General features: G+C 48.3%; 3 protein-coding genes and 1 long non-coding RNA gene across 5 annotated transcripts; 1 reads left to right on the top strand and 3 right to left on the bottom strand.

The window, feature by feature from the left end:
• The first annotated feature begins 1196 nt into the window (after nucleotides 1-1196).
• On the top strand, nucleotides 1197-13598 carry CD63 (CD63 molecule). Of its 2 annotated transcripts, XM_072654962.1 has the most exons (9): nucleotides 1197-1237; nucleotides 6858-6982; nucleotides 8048-8123; nucleotides 11441-11629; nucleotides 11917-11991; nucleotides 12113-12208; nucleotides 12620-12760; nucleotides 13101-13184; nucleotides 13428-13598. In XM_072654962.1, the coding sequence occupies exons 3-9, from the start codon at nucleotides 8058-8060 to the stop codon at nucleotides 13491-13493; spliced, it is 717 nt and encodes a 238-aa protein (XP_072511063.1). In that variant the 5' UTR covers nucleotides 1197-1237; nucleotides 6858-6982; nucleotides 8048-8057; the 3' UTR covers nucleotides 13494-13598. The 2 variants fall into 2 exon arrangements, with proteins under 2 accessions (XP_072511063.1, XP_072511062.1); XM_072654961.1 differs by lacking the exons at nucleotides 1197-1237; nucleotides 6858-6982 and adding an exon at nucleotides 7162-7362.
• On the bottom strand, nucleotides 4992-7249 carry LOC140534215 (uncharacterized). Its single transcript, XR_011977213.1, has 2 exons — nucleotides 7030-7249; nucleotides 4992-5280 (listed from the first exon to the last, which is right to left on the bottom strand). It is a non-coding gene; the product is annotated as an uncharacterized lncRNA (long non-coding RNA).
• A 207-nt stretch (nucleotides 13599-13805) lies between the features above and the next one.
• RDH5 (retinol dehydrogenase 5) lies at nucleotides 13806-17773 on the bottom strand. Its single transcript, XM_072654956.1, has 5 exons — nucleotides 17684-17773; nucleotides 16652-16982; nucleotides 15922-16180; nucleotides 15269-15432; nucleotides 13806-14895 (listed from the first exon to the last, which is right to left on the bottom strand). Exons 2-5 carry the CDS (start codon nucleotides 16959-16961, stop codon nucleotides 14672-14674), a joined length of 957 nt encoding a protein of 318 aa, XP_072511057.1. The 5' UTR covers nucleotides 16962-16982; nucleotides 17684-17773; the 3' UTR covers nucleotides 13806-14671.
• A 596-nt stretch (nucleotides 17774-18369) lies between these two features.
• Nucleotides 18370-23205, bottom strand: BLOC1S1 (biogenesis of lysosomal organelles complex 1 subunit 1). The gene is made up of 4 exons (XM_072654969.1): nucleotides 23006-23205; nucleotides 21764-21836; nucleotides 19477-19609; nucleotides 18370-18622 (listed from the first exon to the last, which is right to left on the bottom strand). The coding sequence occupies exons 1-4, from the start codon at nucleotides 23064-23066 to the stop codon at nucleotides 18512-18514; spliced, it is 378 nt and encodes a 125-aa protein (XP_072511070.1). The 5' UTR covers nucleotides 23067-23205; the 3' UTR covers nucleotides 18370-18511.
• Nucleotides 23206-23900: the final 695 nt, after the last annotated feature.

Here is a 23900-nt window from a genome sequence, read left to right as displayed (position 1 = left end):
GCCCAATCATCAGACAATTCTGCCCTCTGGTGGAAAGATCTGGTGCAGCTCCTTGGCGGGGTGGCAATGAAGCCAAACACTCATTTATATCTTCTTAGAAATCGGAGTCGAAGAATGGGAAGGACCAGCATATGGTAAGTTCTTGGCAAAGATAAAGCAGCTAACGCAGCTAATCGAACTCTCGTATTTTACAAATAGGGAAACTGAGGCTCAGAGAAGTCAAGGGACTTGCCCGAGATCATCACGTGGCAATTGTGTCAGTGAAGGCTAATTTCCCAGGGTATACTCTCTCCATTCAAACACCTTCTTGCTTCCTTTCCCGTAACTTAGCTCCTACCCTATGTTCAACAGTTCTGAGCCACAGTTCTGAGCCACAGACCCTTTCCTTTTCATAGTCCTTCCCTGCTGCCCATTCCAACGCTGTGATGTCCAGGTGGATTGGCTAAGCTGCTGACAATCTCCAATCAAGACACTTTTAGGATCATTTGGATTTTAGCCCCAGAATGGCCTCAAACTTGGAGAAGGGGAGGGCACCACCTGGAGTTTAGGAGGCAAATGAAGGGAGAAAGTGCTGAACACCTGAATCCTTCTTTTCTCCACCCCGAAATACTCCTACACAGACTTGAGACTCCGCCCCCTATTCTGGTTTCCAAGGCAATTTTCCCCTAGCCAGGGGCACCCCCGTGATGTCATAACGTTACCTAGGCAACATTCAGGCCCACCCCTTTCAAGGTCCTGACTGGTTCCTAGCAAAAGGAGGCAGGGTACTGGGAGAATTGGTTAGGATTTGAGGGGTGTAGGAAGTGGAAGGGTCTGAAGATTGGTATCCTAGGTTCTTTCCGGACAGAAACAGGTATAGGCTGGTAGAATAAGAAGGGCCGAGACATTCGAGCACGTGTGTGTATATGCTCATCTCTGTGCTCATGTATGCACGTATGCAAATGGGAGAGAGGACTATTCTTGATCATTAGCAAAGGGCCCCGGGATCGTAACTACTGTCAGAGGAGCTGCATATCTAAGGGTCTGGGAGAACTAGAATCTGTAGCTGGACACTATCCCTAATCCAGCCACAGTCTGCATCCACACAGCAAGGGTAGGTGGCCATAGAGAGTTTCTGCCGGGTTTCCCATTCCCGCTTTCCCCGATCCCAATCAGGACCTCGAAGCCAGTCCTTTTAAAGGGCTAGGACTCAGTAGGGGGATGGGGGACCTAGACTCGGAAGGTACCTGGGGGAGAGGTATATCTTGATGGGGAGCTTCAACTATCTTCTCTGTCCTGCCTCCCAGGCTCTTTTGAGAAATACTTCCCTAGCTCAATTAAGCAAGTGGCTTCCCATAACCTCATTTCTTTGTTCATACCTCCTAAGCAAGAAAGGGGCTGAGGGAGCCTATGTCCTGGGTGGGGAGGGAGGAAAATGACTGATTTCTCTAGAGGCTCTATCATATCCCTCCTCCAGCATCCTGTAGGATTGTGGCATTGGGAGGCTATTCTGAGTTGGATGATGGTATGTGAGAGGAGTGGAAAACATACATCTCTCAAATCTCTAACCAAAACCCACGGAACCCCAAGAGAGTATCTCACCCAGTAATTAACACCCCCTTCTAAGCTCTGTATAATTACCTCCCTTGGACTGCTTCCCCATTTAGTTAACCCTTTGTGCCTCGGCCTTTCCCCAGTGAGGATGGAAGTTATATGGGGAGGGGGTTGTGTGCAAAGGAGATGGCTAGAATACCTAACTCAGACACATTCAAGTTCTTAGTAGTGCCCCACCCCTCCCTCATACTTTGGCCTTTGTAATATCCTTGTAATTTCACAAACCTTCCTATTCTTACAATGATTTCTGTGTTTTTCCTGATTCCCTGCTCGAAGTCTCTTTTGACCTCTCCTTGGAGTAGTTTCTCCAGACTGTTTATACCGTCTTATCCTGATTCAATATTTAATCTTTCTTGACCCTTGGACTCCAAGGCCTGGTAGAGTTTTCCTTTGAATTATGTCCCACTCTTGGGCAATGACTCTACTCTGAAATCCTCTCAAATGTCTTTCCTTAACTAGTTCCGGGGAGTTTGTCTATGATTGTTCTTCCTGTCACTTCCTCAGTAGCTCATCCTAACATATGTTTTCTCTCTGTAATTTCTTCAGGCCTCATAGGATCATGAATTTAGACATTGGAGGTCATCTAGTACAAAGTCCTCATTATACAGATTATTTTACAGATAAAAAAACTGAGTCCAAAGAGATTAGGTCTCTAGAGGAAGAGAGAGAAGGCAAGCTACCAGGCCAACTACCACCTCACATCAGATCCCAGTGGAGACAGCTCAGAACCCTGCACCAAAGAACTCTGGAAATATTTCAGCCTCTCAGACCATGGCTTCTTCTGGCCTGATTGCTGCAGCAATCATCAAGGAGGGCAACTCTTGTAAAAGAGGGATCTGATATCTCTCCCCACCTCTAGCTGATGACCAGTAATTGCCAAGACAGGCAGAGAAGCCTAAGAATATAGTCCCCTTTCTCCTTTCCTCCCACCAGCACTGTTTCTGGCTCTGCCCTCACAACCATCATCTAGGAGATGTAGGACATCTTCCTGTGGATACCTCTTTAGGGTCTGTGGCTCTCCCTGCTCTTCCTCTCCCACTTTGGCAGCCATGATTACTGAAGACCAAGAAAAGAAAGTTCTCACCACAAACGACACCAATCTTCTCAAATGACTCAGCATCAGAAATAGATAAGAGTTTTGTTGATGGAAATGAAACTAAAGAAGATTCATGACCATCTGTTTTTTAGCCACCCAAAGAACTCCAAGGACCTTTCCATCTGACTTGCAGCCTCATTCATATGTGTTGTGTTTCTCTTTTTAAAAAGGTTCTTAAATCTGGAGTCTGCGATTTTTTTGATAACAATTTGAGGGGTGTAGGAAGTGAAAGGGTCTGAAGATCGGTATCCGATTTTGATATTTTGAAAACAATTTCAATATAATTGATTTTCTTTGTAATCTATATTTTTGTATGCATTTAAAACCATTATATGACAAGGGGTCCTCAGAACCTCAGTCTCAGTATATTTCTCATGAAGGTACAGAGGTTAGGGGCCTTTGACCCCTGTTTTTCTACTCCCTTCTCCCTCCTTTCCACCAGGACTGTGGTTGAGTCTTCATAGCCTTTGTTGGAAGCTGTATCAAGAGTAGCTTGTGTTGCTCAGCCCTGCCGGCAGGAGGTGCCACTATTCCACCTGTCCATTGAAGAGAAGGTAGGATGGGAGCAGGTGTAAATATCTCCTATGACTTTGAAACACTAGCCAGTATGCTAATTGAGAAGACTGAAATCCTTGCTCCTTATTTTCTATTTGTGTAACTGTGGGGAAGTCACTTAACCTCCCTAAGTCTTGGTTTTCCTGTTCTGTAAAATGGGGATTTTAGCACATATTATCTCACCTTTCTCTGGGTCTGGGCTTTTATTGTGAGCAAAAACTAACAGGGTAGTAGTAAGGAAAGAGCTTTTAAAACAAAGTAGTATAGAAATCTGAATTATTATGAGAAGATCTGTCCCCAATTTTTTCTGTTTGGCATCTAAATGCTCTTCTTATTCTAAATTATATTTATCTGTATACCTACCAGACTATAAGCTCTACTTAGCCATAGGGGACTGTATAATTTTTTCATCTTCATATCTCTGGTGCATAACACAACACTTGATTTATGATGCATGCTTATGAAATGTATGTTGAATGAACGAACAGAGGTGAGTGACATGACCAGAAGGTCAGAGAAGCCTACAGGCAAATGGAAGGAGACAAGAGTGGATAGAGGAAGGATCCCAGGGATATGTTAAGATAGGAAAAGTATTCAAACTAAAGGAGGTCATAGACTGGTCAATCTAGTTTGACTTCTCTCAAAGTAAAAAACCAAACATGGTGTTTTCTCCCAAGGAAAGGTACCATTTTACAAGGAATTTCAACAATCAATGAGAATTCTCCCCAAAAGACCAATTATAAGTCCCACCAAGTCATTAAGACAATTTCCCAGCCACAGACTACAGCAGACCCATATCTTAATGGCCAAGCTTAATGTTATAAAGGTAAGCACGTCTAGTTATATAATGGGGACACTGAGTCCCAGTGAGAAATGATTTGCCTAAGGTCACACTGGTAGTAGTTGGGATTTGAAGACATGCCCTCTGATCCCAAATTTAGTCTACTCCATCCTTCCCTACTGCCAATCTTTTGCTACCTCTATCCTTCCATTTATTTCCCATCTCCATTTCTCTTTTCCTATTCCTTACGCCCATATCCATCTCCATTCCTCCTCCTTCCGATGTCTTTCCATCTTTCCCTTCCCCTAGAAGGTAGAAGTGTCTTGAGTTCATTGGAATTTCTCATGCCAGGATACCTAGATACTTATCATTGTTGAGATATTTATTCATCTGGGAGTGGTGGTTGTAAGTGGAAGGAAGGAAAGGTATTAACCTAGCAGACACTAGATGTTTTTTTATTTGTAGCCCTTGGCTCCAAAAGGCCTTTGGTGCTGGCTATAAGCTTCTTTGTCTAGCAGATATCTTCTCTGGGGTCATGAACTTTGCCTAGAACGTTTACCAGCCAAATGCTCTGCTCAGGTATGAGACTGGGGAGTGGTGGAGCTGGTAGGCAACCTGCCAGAGTACCAGGATGGGCATAAGTTTCTGCCTCAGGTTAGTTACCACCAGTCACTTTCAGGAGCCCAAAGCTCTTGGCACAAATAAGTGGTTTAGTGTCTTACATAGACTGTAATCACTTGGAATTGGTACTGAAGTCTCTGATTACTCTGCTGTCAAATCCACGAATTAGAGGATAATTGACTCTCTCTCCTACAAATGTCCCCTTTCTACTCTTTTTGTCTTTTTTTCTTATTATATGACCCCTTGTCATATAATGGTTTTAAGCGCATATAAAAATATAGATTATAAAGAAAATCAATTATATTGAAATTGTTATCAAAATATTAAAAAAAAATTTCCACAGACTCCAGATTTAAGAACCTTTTAAAAACACATAAGAGTGAAGCTGTAAGTCAGATGGAAAGGTCCTTGGGATTCTTTGGGTGGCAGCAAAAAGATGATCATGAATCTTTTCCATCTATTTCATTTCCATCAATAAAACTCTTATCTATTTCCAACGTTGAGTCATTTGAGAAGATTGGTGTCACTTGGTGAGACATTTGGTGTCATTTGAGAAATTTTCTTCGTCTTCAATAACTGTGGCTGCCAAAGTGGGAGAAGGAGAACAGGGGAGCCACCACCCCTGAAGAGGTATCTACGATTATACAATATACAATTTTACTTATTATTTAACTTATTAACTTATTATTAACTTATTTGAGGATGAATAAAGTTTGTCTTTCTTTGGCATTTGTCTTCACTGTCCTCCCACATCCCTCCCCTCCATTTTTCATATATATATATATATATAGTGTTTAGCTTATATTTAAGCTGTCTCCCTAGCCCCCTGGAGCTCTGGCCCCCAATATTATCTTCAACTCCAACTTCAGCTCTCCTTTTGCTGCCCTCTCAAAATATCTTCTCCTAGACCAGAGGTTCTTACCCTGGAATCTGTGATTTTGGTTTTTAAAATATTTTGATAACTATTTTGACATAATTGGTTTCCTCCATAATCCTATATAGAATATATAATACAGAATATTTAAATATAACACAGAATATATAAGCTTTACTAAACTGCGAAAGGGTTTCATGATGCAAAAAAGCTAAGAACCTCTACCCTAGACCATTCCTACTCCCTAAATCTTCTTTCCGTCTCTAGGAAAGGCAGCATCAGCTCTACCCATTCTCAAAGAATGGGAGATAGGGCAGCATTGCTTGGTCCCTTTATGTAGGATGTGAGACCCAGGCTTCTTGGTTTCCAGCCTAGTCTTCTCCTCTGTCTGTTTCCCATATTTCCTTTCTCTCATCACTTTCCCACCCAAGCCTGACAAAAGTGGAGGGTGAGAAGTGGGAGGGCTCTATTGCTACTACTGCCTGAGTCTGAATGCTCCTATGTTAAAGGATAGGGAATTTGGAGGGTGATGGTGCAGTCTGAACTATTTCTCCTTGCATGGAGAGAACATTGGATTTGGAGTCAAAGGAAATGGATTTGTGTCCTATCTTATCACCTGTGAGACCTTGGGCAAGTCACTTAACTTTTTTTGGCTTAATTTTCTCCAAATTAAGGGGCTTGGACTATATGACCCTGATGGTTTCTTCTATCTCTAAATCTATGATCCTATGATCCCTTTCTCTCAACCCATAAGTCTGGTTCAAAGGTTGAGAAAGCAAGGAACACACTTTTCATCACCCCCAGGAGGGGGCATAGGGATGCTGTCTTCCTTGCTCCCTCTCTTTCCCAAATCCTCACCCCTAGAATTCAGTTCAATGTGAGTAAGTGCCTACTGTGTAGAAAACACTGTGCTGGGCCCTAGGGATTATAAAAACCTCCCAACAACCACCAAATTCGGCTCTTGCCTTGGAGGAGATTACATCCTATTGGAATTTCCACTACTCTCAGAGGGATAGATCCCTAACCTTAGAGAAATGACAATAAAATGGAGAAGTTAGGAGCCTGCTTCTGTAACCTTTCCTCTTGCCCACATCACCTAAAGTTGCTGCTCAGTGGTTCAGTGACAAATCCTTTCCAGGAAATAGAAGCCTAGATGTATGTAACTTTGCCACTGGCTTTGGGGTGTGTGTTCTCCCCCAAGACAAGCTGGGACTCAGGTTTGACGTCCTAGTCTCTCCTCTGACTCAGCAGCTCGCTTCCTCCCAGTTCCCAGTAATTGTTCTCCAGATATATAAAATGATGGAGAAGTTTACTCCATTTTTCTCTTTTCCCTTCAGAACGGGAGAGGCAAAGAGGAGATTCCAGCTTTCTGGAAAAGAGGTGCAAGAGATCAGCTAGTCTTCATTTTTAGAACTGAAACTGAGAAGCCAGGGAAGGTGACTTGCCCAATGTCCCGTTAGAAGTGAGTATAGGGGCTGGGACCTACACATAGCTGCCACCCTTACTTACCAGAGGGCCAGAGAAGGAAGCGAGACCATCTCGTAGCAACGGGGCTAGGGGCACCTCGGAAAGCTCCAAGGACCTAAGGGAGGTGGGCATAAATAGAAGTGTGACCAAAGTGGCGTTGGGGGGGCGCTCTCCTCTTTCAAGCCCGGGTGACTCAGGCTCCAGCTGCTCCCGCGTCACATGAGGCGGGCAGACCAGACTATCCTGCGGGGGAGGGGGCAGCAGTGGCTGGAGCCGGGGCGGGGCCGTGGCAGGCGGGGCCAGAGTTGGGGATCTGAGCCGAGAGAGAGCAGGAACAGCTGCGGGGAGAGGATCTCAGGACCTCGGGGAGATCAGGTGAGGCTGGTGGGCTGGAGGCTGGGAGGAGAGGGACGTTGAGGACCCCAAAAGGGTGGAGAAGAAGGGAGAGATTCACTTTTCTGGGTCCGTGCCATTCTCCACCATCTCACTCCCCACTCTCCTCCTCTCCCGACACTCCCTGGTCTTTCAGCTAGGCGATCAAGTCTTTTAAAAACTTTATTACGAACTTCGAGGCAGTGGGGTGGCCACACTTTTTTTTTCCTGGGGGTGGAGTGGGACAAGGGGAGCAGGACTTGGAGGGGGGACGTAATGGCGGAGGGGAGGTGGGGAAGGCGAGAGAAGTGCCCAAGGCTGGGAGAGGGGAATACCGAGCCAGCAAATTGTGCACTGGGGCGTGGGTTGAGGTTGGAACTTCTCTGTCCAGCCCGTTGTCAGTGGGTCCGGCCCGGGCCTTCCTTTTCTTCGGGTGTTCTCTTCTAGTCGGAAGAGGCGGGGGCGAGGCCCGCTAGAGTTGGGGTTCTGAACTTTCCTGCCCATCAGACCCCAGGCTCTAGTGGAGGGGGCTGGGAGACGTGGAGCTGACCGCTTGTTTCCGGGTGGGAGGGGCCGGGAATGGGGGGACTTGCTGGGAAGTCCCTGTGGGCTGGGAGCCCGGAAGACGGGGTCCCCTCCCCCACCAGGCGCTGCTGATCGCTCTCCCCTGTTTGCCTCACTCCCCCAGGCCAGCAGCCATGGCAGTAGAAGGAGGAATGAAATGTGTCAAGTTTCTGCTCTACCTTTTAGTGTTGGCCTTTTGGGTAAGCGGCGGTAGGAGGTGGGAGTGTGTGTGTGTGTGTGTGTGTGTGTGTGTGTGTGTGTGTGTGTGTGTGTGTGTGTGTGTGTGTGTGTGTGTGTGTGTGTCGGTGGGGGGGGTGGATTGTGGAAGTGGGCAAGTTGATGATTGTTGTATGGGGAGGTGGGAGCTGGGGCAAGGGAGGTTAGCTAACATGGTTTTGGGGCTAGGAGGGACCTTCATGGTGGGGAAGGCCTGGGATGGAGTGTGTGGTAGGTTGGAATACCACGAGTGAGGTCAGCTAGAAAGCAAATATAGAACAGCCCCCACCCCCACTCTTTTAGGAACCCCTAACACTTATGTGTCCTAGCCGTTTGTTTTACCTCAACTCCCCAGTTTGTCCACTCTCTTTCCCCGCCCCCTCAGCCTTAGCCTTTCCTGTCTGATGACCCAACTAACTGTAGTAATGGGCAGTGGAGCAACCAGACAACAGCCAGATGCTATCTTCTGCAAGCTCCCCTCCCTGCCTCCTCAGTCTATAGCTCCTTTCAGACCCTGAATTGAGAGATGGAACCTCTGTGTGAATTGTGCTTTAGGGAGGGGGACCAGGCTGGAAGCCTCTTGCTTACTACCATCATCCCCCTTATGTCCCCCCCATCTTCCATGCCCCCAATCCTGTTTTCCCCTGAAAGAAGGAAAGAACTTGTTTGCCTTGTAAGAGATAACGCCCTGACCTCCCTTCTAACCTGATCTACAACTGATCTCAATCAGGAGCTACCCTGGTAGCAGGCCAGAGGAGAGAGATTTCTCTTGTTCTGAGGCAAGTAGCAGAGAGTCAAGTGGAGTGATCAGTCAAAAAAGGAATGGAGGGGGAGAGTGGCATTGTGAGCAATGCCCAGCCTCTTGGAGGAGATGGGGCAGAGGGGAAGGCAGGGCACCCAGGGATCAAAGAAATACCTTGGGGGTTTGGCATGGGACAGGATATAGTTTCATCACTCAAGTGAAGTCAGGAATGTATGCCTTGAGGTTAGGCTTGTATTTATTTCCATTATTTCTAGTTGGGTTCAAGAGGAGGGCTCAGGTGAATTGAATTCAGTTCAGCAAATATTTTAAGTACCTACTATGTGCTGGGCACTAGGGATACAATGCCCCCTCCCCCCCCCAAAAAAAGAAAGAAAAAGGGAAAGTTCCTGCCTAAGGAGCTCACAGTGATTACTGGGAGGTAGGGGGAAGATATAATATGTACACAGTTAAGTAAATACAAAGTAGATACAAAATGATACCAAGTAATTTAGGTCGGGGTTAGGAGAGAATCTGGACTTGCCTTGTGTAGGAGTGGCACCTGAGTTTGAATGGATTCCTAGAGTGAGGGAGTTTTGGGGGAAGTAGCATCTGTGGGGGATGGGTTAGGGGAGAGTAAATGGAGGTCAGGGACTTACCTCTTCCCCTTTCTTTGAAACCCCTCCCCCAACTGCTTTTGGCTAAGAATGGGCAATCCCATTCTCTATCCCTGGAGCGGGAGGAAGTACAAGGGTAAGTCTATATTCCCCAACTATATATGTATATATGTGTGTATACATTCATATGCATGTAGATCTGTGCATATATGTATGTTTATACACACATGTTGAGGCTGCCAGATGGCTCAGTGGATAGAGTTCTGGTTCTGGAGTCAGAAGACATGAGTGACTTCAAATGTAGGCTCAGATACTTACTAGCTATGTGACCCTGGCCAAGCCACTTAACCTCTGTTTGCTTTAATCCACTGGAGAAGGAAATGGCAAAGCACTCCAGTATCTTTGCCAAGAAAACTCCATAGACAATACGGTGACAAAGAGTCAGACTAAACAACACACACACACACACACACACACACACATACACACACATATACACACACACACACACACACACGATCATTGTTACGATTTGGTCATTTTTCAATTGTGGTCTTTGTGACCCATTGGGGGTTTTCTTGGCAGAGATACTGGAGTGATTTGCCATTTCTTTCTCTAGCTCATTTTACAGATGAAGAAACTGAGGCAAACAGGGTTGAGTGACATGCCCAGGGTCACATAGTGAATAAATGTCTGAGCCCGGATTTGAACTCAGGAAGATGAATCTTCCTGAATCTTGGCCTGGGATTCTGTCCACTTCACCACCTAGCCTTCCTACTCTAGGGTCGGGGATACACACACACACACACACACACACACACACACACACACACACACACACACACTCACTTACTCACTCACTTATATACATACATATTTTCTTGTTTTTATTGTTAAATCATGTCCGATTCTTTGTGACTCCATGGAACATATTGTCTTGGCAAAGATACTGGAGTGGCTTGCCATTTCCTTCTCTAGTTTTATGCAGGCAGAGGTTAAGTGACTTGCTCAGGGTCACACAGCTAGTAAATATCTAAGGTCAGATTTGAACTCTGGTCTTTTTTACTCCAGGTCCAGTGCTCCATCTACTATGTATGAACACAGATAGACACACACATTATACATTATAAACGCTGGGGAGCTCCAATGTGGAAGGTGATTATTCAAATTTATAGAGTACTCTAGTTGATAAAATCCCTTTCCTTGCAATCTGTAGTGAGTTAGAGAGAACACTATCTTCATTTTACAGACAAAGACACTGAGGCACAGGGAAGTTAAGTGATATATCTGTATCTATCTATATACATATACACACATATGTGTGTATGTACATCTTGTTTAGTAAACATTATGGGGGTTTCCCGATCTACCTTAACTTCTCTTTCCTTGAAACAAAAGTAGCTAAGCAAAACTGACTGGCCAGTCCCTTCTGATGGCATATGCAACCTTCAGAACCCGTAGGACCCATAGGTGTTTCATGCCTTGTTCTGTATAAGCAAAGTTGTTCATGGAAATTGAGGTTTCTGTTCCTTTTTAGTGCTTCTATTTACATCGTTCCAATAATGGGATATGCTGTTCTTCTGGTTTGGCTTTCTTGGCCCTGCATCTCTTCATCCAAGTCTTCCAGGATTCTCTGAGTTCCTTATGTTGATCAGTTCTGAGATAATGTTCCATGACATCCCTACAGCGCCATCTGTTTAGCTATTCCCTAATCAGTAAGTCCTCCTTCATTAGGTTCAGTAACTTGTCCAGGGTCACAAAGTGGGTAAGTATCAGAGCCAGGTCTTGAACCATTGAGCGCTTGCTCTTTTCAGGATGCTGCATTGTTTCTCTAGTGTAAGGAGGAGTCTATCTGGTGTGTTTGTGTTGGGTGAGGCAAGCTGGGCAGGGCTTTAGGTCCTACCCCTACCCCACCCTAACTGTCTTGCTGCCTTTGCTCTTGAAGGCCTGTGCTGTGGGGCTGATTGCAGTGGGCGTGGCAGTCCACTTCACCTTGAACCAGACCATACCCATTGGGTCCACCGCAGGCTCTGTGGTACCTGTTGTCATCATAGCCCTGGGTACTTTCCTCTTCCTTGTGGCCTTCTTGGGCTGTTGTGCTACCTGTAAGGAGAATTACTGTCTTATGACCACGGTAAGAGGGGGCATAGAGGTTGAAGGATGATGGGGGGGGAGTGACAGTGGATTGGGAGTACCGGGGGAGACCCAGGGGATGAAAGAACAGAGGTCCATGACCAGGAGGGAGGAATGAAAATGATGTTGAATCATCCTATAGCAAAGGTAGAAGGTGAGGGGTAAGGGACCAGTTGGGAGATAAAGATGATGATGATGATATTGATGTTGATAGTGAGGGCAGGTCTGACCCCTAATCTGATCTGGGACTCCATCTTTTCTCTCCCCCCATTTTCCCCCCTTTTTCAGTTTGCCATCTTTCTGTCCCTCATTGTCCTAGTAGAGGTGGCTGCAGCCATTGCTGGGTATATCTTCAGGAACAAGGTAAGTAGATTGTGATGAAGTGGATAGAGTTTGGCCTAGGGAGGTGGGATATGACTATGGTTCCCATTATGGAGGTTGGCAAGGGAGCTTCCCTCAAGTCTACTCTTCCCCCATCTCCCAGGTGAAGTCAGAGTTTGACAAAGGCTTCCAGGATGAGATGATGGAGTATGGGAAGAATAACACCACATCCCGGTTCTTGGATGAGTTGCAGAAAGAAGTGAGTTGCGGGGGTGAGGGGTGATGGAAGGAGAGGGGATGGGAGAGAGGGGGATATATCCGGAAATGATTATAATACAAAACCAAAAAGCATCAATAAAGTTTTTTTAATGTGAGCTTTCGGGGTAGTGGTAATTCCCTAGAGATAGGCCACTCTTGAGGAATAGTTGGGGGATAGGATGGCCCAGAAAGTGTTTGAACACAACATCCACCCATCTAATCTTTTCCAGCCTTCTGGAAAAACCCTTTTGGCTTCTTTGTCCTTACCTCACTTCCAATCTCCCGACACCTGGTTGTCTCATAGTCCACATTTTGCATTAGGGGTACTTTAGCCTGGCCCATGAGCCTTAGGTATGGAGGGTCTTCCCCTTTATTTTGCCAGTTTCTTCACCAACCTTTCTCTCCATTCTAGTTTAAATGCTGTGGAGCAACGAACTACACAGACTGGGAGCGTGTACCTCAAATGCCCAAGAACAGGGTCCCTGACTCTTGTTGCCAGAATGCCACCCAAGGCTGTGGAATTGGCTTCAAACCTTCTGACATTAACCAGGAAGTATGTGGGGTGGGTGGTAGTTAGGGGCTAGGCATAGCTAAAAGATTGGAGAGAGAGAAAAGGATCAGAAATGAGGGGGACTGGAGGAGTTAGAGATCTCTAGAAAGTCAGGAGTGTTGAGGGAAATCTAGGAATGGGGGCATTTCTTTCCTCAAGGAGGGCCTAGGAGATTGGGGAAGCCCAGGGAACTGGAGATCTGAAGAAACTAAAGGCTGGGTCTGGTATAGGGTTGAAGAGAGCCAGGACAGACTTAGGCCTGGTAGGGCTTAGGGAAGCCAGGCCTGGGGACAAGGTAGAAATGAGCAAGGCAAGTTTGTGAAAGTCCCTTGCATCTTCCCAGGGCTGTGTGGAGATGATTGGAAATTGGCTAAAGAACAAAGCTTTGTTGCTGGCGGGTGTAGCACTGGGTGTCACATTTGTGGAGGTGAGGAGGTCTCCAGGGTGGGAGTGGGGCTGGGGAGGTGGAGATGGGGGTAGGGTGGTGAGAGTGGGGTGGTACAGAGCCAACTGTCTCTTGGGGAATAGGTTACTAAGTATACTGCCATCCCTAGTGCCAGTCTGCCTGGGCTTGGACTCATTCCCCTAATATGTACTTTTCTACCCATGTCATATTCCTCATTATGCCTGCCCCACCCACTTACACACACACATATTTCTTTCCTTCCAGATTCTGGGAGTTATCTTTGCCTGCTGCCTCATGAAGAGTATCAGAAGTGGCTATGAGGTGATGTAGGGGAGCTCTGTGCCCTCACTACCTTCTCAAGCCAATAAGGGAGTGGGTTAGTGTGTCCTGAGTTTTTCATTTAATAAATGGATTATTTTTTTTTCACTCTGAAAAGAACCACAGTGTCAGTTTGTCCTTCAGATCTATGGCTTCTGACCCTTTTGTTCCTCAGGTCCTGGACTGGCCTCTTTGCCCCCTCTCCCATATACCCTAGGATCATAAAATTATTCAGTACTGGGAGAAAATTTAGAGGTAATTTCATCTGAGGCCCAGAATGGGAAAGTAAATTGTCCATGAACATATGTGCTAAGGATACAGAACCCATATCTGAACCTGGATCTTTTATTTCATAATCCAGTTTCACAAACTTTCCCCTGGATCATGATGCCCTATCTTTCATCTCCACATCTATTCACATGACCCTTTTCTTGTGTGTCCATCTCTGGTGTTTTTCTCCCCTCACAGTCCATGTTTCATTTTCCTTCACTTGTGTCCCCACAGCCTTCCAGACCTTTTGTCCTCTTGGTAGCTATGGCAGAGTATATAGGGAGGCAGCCAGGAATTTGGTTTTGGGACTGGTGGGGTGAATCATGAGTCGCTGGGAATGGAAGAGAGAGTTAAGACACCGTGGGAGCCCAGGACTTGGCATCAGTGATGCCTGGCTTCTTCCCTCTGAGCCTGTGGCACCATGATCAGGCTGTGCCCTGTGCTGATACACTGATGGAGTGATCTGCAAAAATTCTTTGTGCTTTCCTGATGTGCCTTCCTGTATGGGTGAGGTTCCTATTCACAGAAAAAACTTCCTTTCACTGCCCCCACCGTGCCAGTCTTGATGGATGTCTAGCTCTGACTAGAGGATGGGTACCAGTGAAGAAGACGGGCTAAGACCCGACTGGGACTCACGTAGCAATAAAGGGTGACATCCAGTGATGGTATTGTGAAGTGCACCCTTAACTGAACCCAGAATAAAGGTGTGTTATCTGGCACTCCCTCTGGTGGCCACTCAGTTTATGACAGCCTTTTTTCAAAAGGAAGTTTGCAAAACTGCTGGGATATTTGAAAAAAAAACATCTTGATCCTCAGAAAAGGAATGAAGGTCCGGATGGGGTGGCTCAGTTTGGGCAGTGATTATAGTATATAGGGTTTTCTTTCCATTCTGTGCCTCAGTTTCCTTCCTGCAAATGGGTTCAGCAGACCGTCTGGGCAGGTCTGGGAAGAACAGAAGTGAGTATGGCATCCACCAGGCCAGCAGGCAGGTAGGAGGCAGGCAGCCAGAGCAACTTGGCATCCCATCCAGGACTGTATCTTGTGCGGGGGTAGCGGGCAGTCAGTGCATGCTCCAGGCAGCTGCTCACCTTGCCCAAGTCCCCATCACAGATCAGGTTCATGATGAGCCGTTGTATCTTCAGGTCTGGGGAAGGAAGTAGAAATCAGATCTTCCTTCTTCACCCAACCTCCCCTGCCCAGTTTTCATTTTCTTCACTGCTCTGGTTTGCTTCAGGACATTCAGAGCTTCCAGGGTTATTTGTGTGGAAGGAAGGCCACATGCTCCTGAGGCCCTTGTTTCTTTCCTCTCCTTTACAAGTCAGACTGGAGAAGGAGCCATGCTCTTACCTGTTCCCTCCTCCTTCCCTTATTGTAAGTAGACAATATACTACCTTCCTTGTCCCTCCAGTTTATTTGGATAGGGGAGACCATGACCCCCCAGACAGGTGCTGTGCTCCACCCTCTTCATCTCTCATGTTCAGAATGGGCTCTTTGTACCCTCAGCTCCAGCTACTCACACTTGGGGAGGAAGTTGTCTCCATAGTTGGCTTGGGTGGCAGGAGATAACCGTTTCCAGGAGGCCTGAAGTACCCCCTCCACACACTCCAAGTTGGTCACTGCTGTTCGGAAGAAGCCTGGTTCCACGATAGAGACTCGTACCCCAAAGGGAGCCATGTCCCGTCTGAAGTGTGGAACATCAGAAAGTAGATTTTCCCCCGAGTTCTTGCCCCATGAGGGTAGTCCCCTACAAGCTACATGTGCTGGACAGGATGGGAGATATAAATGGAGGGATCCCCCCACATGTGAGTTAGAGTAGGAAGCCATGGTGGGCTTGAGTCATTTGAATTCTGTAAATTCTACACCACTGAAGATAGGGTTGGAGCTCATTTCCCTTCATCCCAGACTGCACCCTGTTCTGGGTACTAGAATGAGTAGGAAAAAGACACATGGTTCTTCTTGTTTGGGCATGCTTAGCCTGACAGAGGAGACAGGATCCATGTGTAGGACATGGGCAGGGGGCAATGACAAAGACCTAGGCAAGTGAGTGATGCAGACTGGACAAAGGGATTAGTGGAGCTTTGGAATAAAGGAATGATCTCAGTTGGGGTGACACGTTCAAGTGTTCTGGAGGTGACCCTTGCGATGCCTGTATCTCCCCTTCCCCCCTCACCGTAGGCAGTCAGAAAAGGCCTCCAGACCATATTTAGAGACACAGTAGCCACCCCCATTGGCAGCCAGACGGCCCAGGACACTGGTGATGTTGATGATTCGACCCTGTGCCCGTTGTAGCAAGGGCAGCAGGGCGAGGGTAACTCCAATGGGACCCAGTGTGTTCACTTCCAGCACTCTCCGGTAATCCTCCAGAGTCAGCCATGGGGTAGGGCCAATGATCCCAGTGATGCCTGCGTTATTCACCAGCCCAAAGAGCCCTGTTGGAATTGGTGGTGGTTGGATAGGGAATAAAAACAGGTCCCATCAACCCCCTGAGAGCTGGAAGCACCCTGATTCCATTAGATGAATATTAAATGCCTGTGAGTCAAGTATTAGGCTACCTATTGGGGGAACTACAAAGTTTAAGTAAGATATGGGCTTGGCCTTTAAAGGAGTCTAGTTAGGGGTGTAAAACATACGATAATACATGTGTATATGATTACATATAAGATATATCAGATGTATAAGCATACTGGACAGGTGGAAAAAATGCTCATGAAATGGACCAATGATTGTTACTGACATGGGGGAATCAGGGAAGATTTCACAGAAAGGTGGGATGTGAGTTATTCTGTTACTCCTAGTGAAAACTTGATCGGATGCCCAGGGCTGGAGGAATGAGGGGGGAGCACTCACCTTCCTGTGCCACGGGCATCTCTAATGTTGTTTCCCTCCCTCTTTCCACTCACCTCTCTCTCCCACGAGCGTCCCCACCCACTCAGCCACTTGCTGGATGTTTTGGAGGTCAGTAACATCCAAGAGTGTGGTGCAGAGTCGAGGAGAAGCAGCCCGTTTCAAGTTTTCTGCCCCTATGGTTGTCAGGCAACCAGCCAAAACTCGGAAGCCTCGTCTGTCCAGCCGAAGCGCCAGGTGCCGGCCGAAGCCCGAGTCACAGCCGGTGATGAATACGAAACCATCGCTGGGGGGAAGCACTAGCCGGTCTCGGAGAAACCACAGTACTCCCCAAAGCAGGGTCCCAAGAAGCAGGAGCAACCACATTGTAGGCGAGCCCTAGTGCCTCTGAATTAAGGATTTAATTACAAAATTAAATCTATCTAGGCTATCTCCTGGAGTCTCTACTCTCCTTTCACATTCTGAAATCTGCTTTTCTTTCTCTGGACTCTGCCACCTCTCTGGCTAGTCTGGGCAGGCCTAAACAGTCATTCAGGTGCATCCAGGGGTGGGGAGAAGGCTCAGCAGAGAGAAAGACAGATGTATGCAGAGTTTAGGACTAGCTGAAGACCTCACAGGTGCATCACTGATTGTGGATCTGCATGAGAGGGATGGGGAGGGGTGTAGAAATTTCTCATTTAGCACTATTCTGTGCGGCAGGGATGTGCTGTCCTCTCCTCCCTAGCCAGCCCTTCCATAGTCTTTAAATTTAACCTGGGCCTTATATCAAAATTTAGCCAGGCCTTCCTTTGGGGGGCCTGGGTTGGGAGTCAGGAGACCTAGGTTCTAGTCAAAGTTGTTGCCATGTGACTTTTGGCAAGGATTTAACCTCCCCCAGTCTCAGTTTCCCCATCTGTGGGATGGGGCTGATGTCCACCCTGCTTGCCTTTCATGGTGGCTGAAGAGCAAATGAGCTGATGTACACAGAAGCACTTCAAGAAGCTAAAAGTGACAGAGTAACAAATAATTGCTACTATTTGCCCCTCCTTGTCCCCAAAACCTTGCTCCATGATCCCAACTGGAAGCTCCTCCACCTGCCCATGGCTTACCTCAGGAACTAGCTTTCACAGCACGGTGTCCCCGTTCTCCTGTTGTTTCTCAGGAATTCTGACCCTCTACCCCTTGTCCTGCCTGGCTCCTACAAGCACTGGAGTACAAAGTCCGGAAGGGGTGGACAATCCAGGCAGCCAGGGCATTAAGGATTGGGTAAACCCCAACCTAATCCTTGGCAGGGACTCTCGTCTGGGATCTGTTTTCTCTATGTATCTCCTACCCTGATGGTCTCTCCCTGCCATCAGGGAGGGGTGGGTGGCCCCCATTGTGAGGGAGGGGGGTGGACCTGCCACTCTTCCCCTAGGAGCTCTACCTAACCCCATTTCCCATGTCCCCTCTTTACCCCCTGCTACTTAGATTAGTGCCTTATCCACTTTATGCCCTGGCCTGCCCCAAAATTATGACTGCTCTGTGCCAGCCTCAGCAGGGAATATCTGTATGCATGGGGTGGAAGACAACCAGAATCTGGGGTCCTGAACAGCTGCTCCTTGTCTCACTTTCCCCTGTGCTTAGGGACTAGGGTCTGCCCTGAATCACGTTGGGTGGCCAACCAGTACTCCAAAATGGGGCCTCCTTCCTTCCTTTCTATGCTTGACAAGGCATTGGGGGTGAGCTAGTTCTAAAGTTCCCTAAACCACTCTTCTCTTTGCAGTCAGCTGCCCCTCCAAACATACACTACATGTGGCCAGACACTCATGCTTTATTGGGAATCCTGCTGACCTCCCTTTCCCCCAGTTAGCTGAGAAAACATGGGACAGAAGAGATGCCAGAGAGCTCAGTGACTAAGCTGCCAGTTGAGTAGTTGTGGAGGAGGGAGGAAGGAGCTAAGAAGGGGCTGGCTGCAGCTGCCCCTTGTAGACATATTCCAGAGCAGTGGCAATTGTCCTCATGTCCAGCTCAATGCTCCGAGCCCAATTCTCCACATCTCCAATTTCCTGATGAGGAGATAGAAAAAAGGGAGGTTAGAGGTAGGTAGTGCCACAAAGCCTCGAAATCTTCTTGTCATCCACCTCCCAAAAAGAGGCCCCTCTGCCCACCTGCTTCTGACCAGACCAAGTGCTTTTCTCTCCCCTCTCCATAATGAATGGCCCTTTGTAACCTCAAACCTGGGGCTCATAAGCTTTTTTGTGCCCTTTGGGAGTTTGGTGAAGTCCAAGGACTCTTTCCCAGAAAGGTGCTGTTAAATAAGCAAAGTAAGATACGCAGGATCACAAAGGACACCAAGTCTATTCAAACTTTGTTGTTTAGTGTTCTCAGTTTTGATCCCATTGGGTTTTTCTTTTTGAAGACACTGGAGGGGTTTGCCATTTCCTTCTCCAGCTCATTTTACAGATAAGTATATTAAAATATAGTTACCAAGATATCAAAATATAGTTACTTAAAAAAATAAACAAATTCACAGACCCCAAAAGTTCTGGATTCAGTTTTAAGAACTGAGTGAGGAGTCAGCTAACTATCAGCTAATTATAGTATGATTAGCCAACTAGCTGAGCTGCTTAAATGCCTCAGTTTCAGCAGTGACAAAATGGGCTAACATCCACCCTGCCTATCTCACAGGGTGATGTGAAAGCACGAGTTAAAAGCTACATACAAACGTAAGGTATTGCTGCTTAGCCAGCCCTGAAGGAAGGAAGCTGGTGAGCAGGAGGGAGAATTCTGGTTTGGCTTTTTCTGGTTCCCTACCGCCATTCCTGGGGCCTGAAAGTCCCGCTGAGGACCAGAGAGAAATGTAATAGAAGGGACCACAGGAGGAGCTGGAACAGAGAAGGAGAAGCCTGCTGGGACCTACCTTGAGTGCCTGGTTGAAGTTTTCCACCATTCCAATCCACTGGCCTGTCTGTTTGGCAAACTGTGCGGCCTGGACTTGAAGAGTCTTCACCTCATGGTCCAGCTTCCTCTGATTGACATAGGCCTGGGCCACGCTGGAAGTGTGATGCAAAGGGAGGGGAAGGGGTCAGAGGGGGTGTCAGCTCTGCCTCTTCTGGGGGGACTCTCTAGCCCAGCCCAACCCAGCCTAACTTCCTAAAGCAGAGGAGAGAACTAGAGAGTTAAATCTTTGAACTTTTGGATGGTCAATAATACAATTCAAATAAAATACAAACACATATAAATGAAAAAAAAGCTCTTTTCTTCTTAGCACATTAATTCGATGCTGGCTTTCAACCAGCATACCTCACCCGCTTCCTATCTTGGTGAGCTTTTGTGCATCTGGTAAGTAGGTTATGGGGGAAGGGTGGGTTAATCAAGGGTAGGAAGAGGGAGTGGGGTGGGGGGATGCTGGGAAAATTTAGCAGTAGGAAAACATCTGGCAGTGATTGGGAGCCCTGGGGATCAGAGAAAGAAGCTGAGTTGGGTCTGATGGGGAAGGAAAGCTGGACCCCTCCCTGAATTGGGGGTGGGATGGGGGAGCGTCCCCCACCCCAGGAACGCTGGGTCAAGAGAAGAGGGGCCCTGAGGGATTGTCATTTCCCCCTCCCCCTTTCCCCATCCTGTGCAGACATACACAGAGGCCTAAGAGTAGGGCAGCTTTTCTCTTCACCTCCATGAAGCGCCCATCCCAAACAAGGTGGCTGTGTGTGTGTGTGTGTGTGTGTGTGTGTGTGTGTGTGTGTGTGTGTGTGTGTGTGTGTGTGTACAGAGGGGCAGGGATATGACAGAGGACAGGACATGTCTCCTTCCAGCCCCTTCCCACAAGTTGGGGTACTTGTGTTTCTTCTCCCTGCCCCACACTAAGAGCTGGAGACCTCACAGTGAGTTCCCACTTCCCTATAGCCAGCACCCTTCTAGGCCTCCAAGGGTGGAATCTGCGGGGGCTGAAGGAGTCAGGGGATCAGGGAGGTTGAAGGGGGAGGGAAGGGTTGGGAGAGTGGGCAAGACACCTGACCAGGGCTAGGACAGACTGAGTCTTTGTTCTCTCTTCCGGGGAGTGAGAGGGGCTGTGGGCAGCCACACAAAACCCTTTCAAATCCAGCTCTAGTTAAACTGCCCTGTGCATTGGGAAGCGGGGCAGCTGCCCCCCTCCTCACCCCCTCCCCACCCCTGCTGAGGAGAGGGGGGGATGGCAGAGGGGGAGAAGCTAGTTGAGCCTCATAGGCTGTGGGCACTGGCAGCCCAGAAGGCGCCAATGTAGGAGGGAAAAAAAATTGGGGCAGACAGCTCCTGCTCTTTGGGAGACAGCTGAGCTACAGCTGGGGTGGGGGAGGCCAGGGTAGCAGAAAGACAGGGGTCAAGAAGCAAGAAGGGAGTGCTCCCCTTCACTTCCTTCCAGAGTAGAGCCTCCAGGTCTGGGATTTGAGCTGGTGGGAAACTTCTGATACCCACATCCCCAATCTGTTCCAATCCCCCAAATTAAGGACCATTTACTTGTCTTTCCCTTCAGGGGCCTTCCCATCCCCCAATCAATAGCTTTCACCTCTTAAGGGAAATGAGCTAATCTGAGCTAAGTCTGACCCCAGAGCACAAACGGCTGACACTTAGGTGACTCAGGCCTCACAACCATATCCAAGCAGTTCCCATAGCCCCCTGCCCTTGGGTACAAGAGATCACATTATTCTCTCCTCTGTCCAGGGAGAAAGTACTTACTTTCTGCTTTAGTCAAAAAGGGCTGAAATTCAGGCCCTCCTCTACACTAACGTAGGCTGAGCATCCCTCTCCATCCCCTTGGTTCCAACTGGCCATTTCTGAGGAACATGGAGAGTTAAAGACCCAGAGAGAGAGAGGAAAGTAGAAGCCTGGCCCTGTGCCACCCCCTGGCACAGGCCTGCCATATGTTCAGCTGTGCCTGTCAGGCTAGCTGCACTGTGGGCCTGCCGGAAGGGTGGGGAGGGGGAATTGTGGTAAGCAGAGAGAGGCTGCATTCCCACTGAAAGGACAGCTGGATGTGGTAAGGGGAAAACAGAATGTGGGCAGGTGGCATCACTGACGCTAGGCCACAGAGATGTGGACAATCTGGTTTTCCCAGCAGACCCCCCTCCTCAGGCTTCAGGATGAAGGCTTAGCCTGCAATGAAGAGGGAAAATGGGGGTGTTGGTAAAACATGCCATGCCCGGTCTGAGGGGCCCAGGTAAGGGGCATACCCAACATTGAGGTGGTCCACCAAGGCTTCTGTCAGGCAGGTTGCAGCAGCGATGGCTTCTCGCCTCCTCTTTTCTGGGGATTGGAAGATCAGAAATTTAGGGTTGGCAAAGGCCTTAGACTTACAACCTCAAATTTTTTTTGAGGGTACTGAGGCTGGAGAAGTTAGGTGACTTGTCCAAGGACACCCAGCTAGGAGTGACAGAGGCCTGTGGGATTCAAACCTGATCCCCAATATTCCAAATCCAAGGTTCATCCCAGAGGAGGAGTTTAGTGAGAGGAACTTTTGGCCAGAGTGGAGCTTAGGGTTCCCCCCTTCTCATCCTGTGTCCGATGAAAGTAATAATGGTGATGATGATAGCTATCGTTTATACAGCGCTTTAAGGTTTTAAAAATCAATTTACATGTCATCTCATTTGATTCGTAAAACCACCTAGCGAGCCTGGGACTGGACATGATTTCACTGACCTACAAAGTCCCGGGGGAGGCACTGCTTTCGCCAATGAGGATGTGAAACTTACGGTCTTACTACTCCTAACGAGAGTTGACGTTTATATCAACCTTAAGTATGTGGCAGGCCCTGAGTTTGGTGCTTCACAAGTATTATCTCATTAGATCGCACAACACCTGGGGAAGGTGGGTGCTACTCCTGTCCTCATTTTACAGCTGAGAAAATCGAGCCAGGTTAAGTGACTTGCTCAGGGTCACTCGGCTAAGCCACTAGTCTACATCTGAGCTCCTGCCACCCGGCTGCCCCCTTGGAGAGTGGTCTAGACCGGTGACGAGGGCCCCGACAGTGACTTGCCCAGGGACTCGTAGTCAGTTTCAGGCCGGATCTTTCTGACTCCAAGTCCTTGGCTCTGTCTACCAAGCTTCATGTTTTTAGCGCCGGGAGCAGGGAATGCGCCACCCGAGCTCCTTCTGTTACCCAAAGGTCGAGGAATTCTGGGGTCGATCTCTAAGAGGGATTTCCTCCCCCGCAGTTCCCTAGCCCCTCGTCCAAGCCCCTCCCACTCCAGGGGCGCCATCGCCCAGGGCCAATGGGAGGCGCGCTCCCCATAAGGGGCGGAGACAAGGGGGCGGGGCCAGATTGGAAGGCGGGGGGAGGGAGGAAGGCTGTCGCCGTGGGGACCAGAACGGGGTCCGCGGGCCCCGCGCGTCCAGCCTGCCGGTCCGCCCGGGCTGCAGTGGCAGAGCCGCAGGCCTTAGGAGGGAACGGCGCGCGGGGCGGGCCCCGGGCTCACCCTGCAGCTCCTTGCGCTCGTTCTGCTTCGCTTGGTGCTCCTTCAGCAAGCGGGACAGCATGGCCGGGCCGGGGTCGGGGCTCGTCGGGGGCTCTCCGGCTTCGGCAGCTACGGCCTCGGCCTCTGCGGCATCCGCATCACGTGGCCCAACGTCACGCGGGGTCCCGGCCCGCCCCCTTGTGGAAGGGCGGGGTTGGGTCATTGGGGCGGAGAAAAAGGAGGCGGGGCATGGGGGACTTGATGGACAGCTGGAGAGAGGAGGGGGAGGAGAACTTCCAAGAGTAACCCTTAATGGTCCACCTTCTACTTGGCTTGGCCGTCTCCACCGGTGTGCTCTGGGACCTCTATTTGGCCCTGTGATTTTAAGCCTCCTTTATCTTTTCCCATCCATTTTCAGCTAACGTCCCACCTTGTCCAAGAAGCCTTTGTGGTCCTTAATGTTAGTGCCTTCTCTGAGATAATGTCCAATTTATGCTGGCTGTAGCTTGTTTGTACATAGGAAGGAGTTTCCTACAAAGCTCAGCTCCAAAGCCAACCAATACAGGAGTGCCTTCCTGATCCCCAGACTCCCCGTGTTTCCCCTGAAATTGTATATGTTTGGTATATATATAATATATTTTGGGCATGTGGGTGATCCAGTGGATAGAGCACTGGGCCTGAAGTCAGAAAGACTTGAGTTCCAGTGAGAACTCAGACAACATCTATGGAAAAGTCACTTCACCTCTGTCTGCCTCCCTTTTCTCATCTGTACAATGGGGATAATAATAATAGCACCTACTTTCCAGGTTTGTTGTGAGGGTCAAATGAGATAATAATTGTAAAGCACTTGGCACAGTAGCAGGCACATGGTAAGTGATATAATGATGATGATGATCATAATGACAATAGTAATTTT

This window comes from Notamacropus eugenii, chromosome 3 (genome assembly GCF_028372415.1).
Source record: "Notamacropus eugenii isolate mMacEug1 chromosome 3, mMacEug1.pri_v2, whole genome shotgun sequence".
NCBI classification, from domain to species: domain Eukaryota; kingdom Metazoa; phylum Chordata; class Mammalia; order Diprotodontia; family Macropodidae; genus Notamacropus; species Notamacropus eugenii.
The sequence above is the reverse complement of the archived record's forward strand: the minus strand, read 5'-3'. Positions and strand labels throughout refer to the sequence as shown.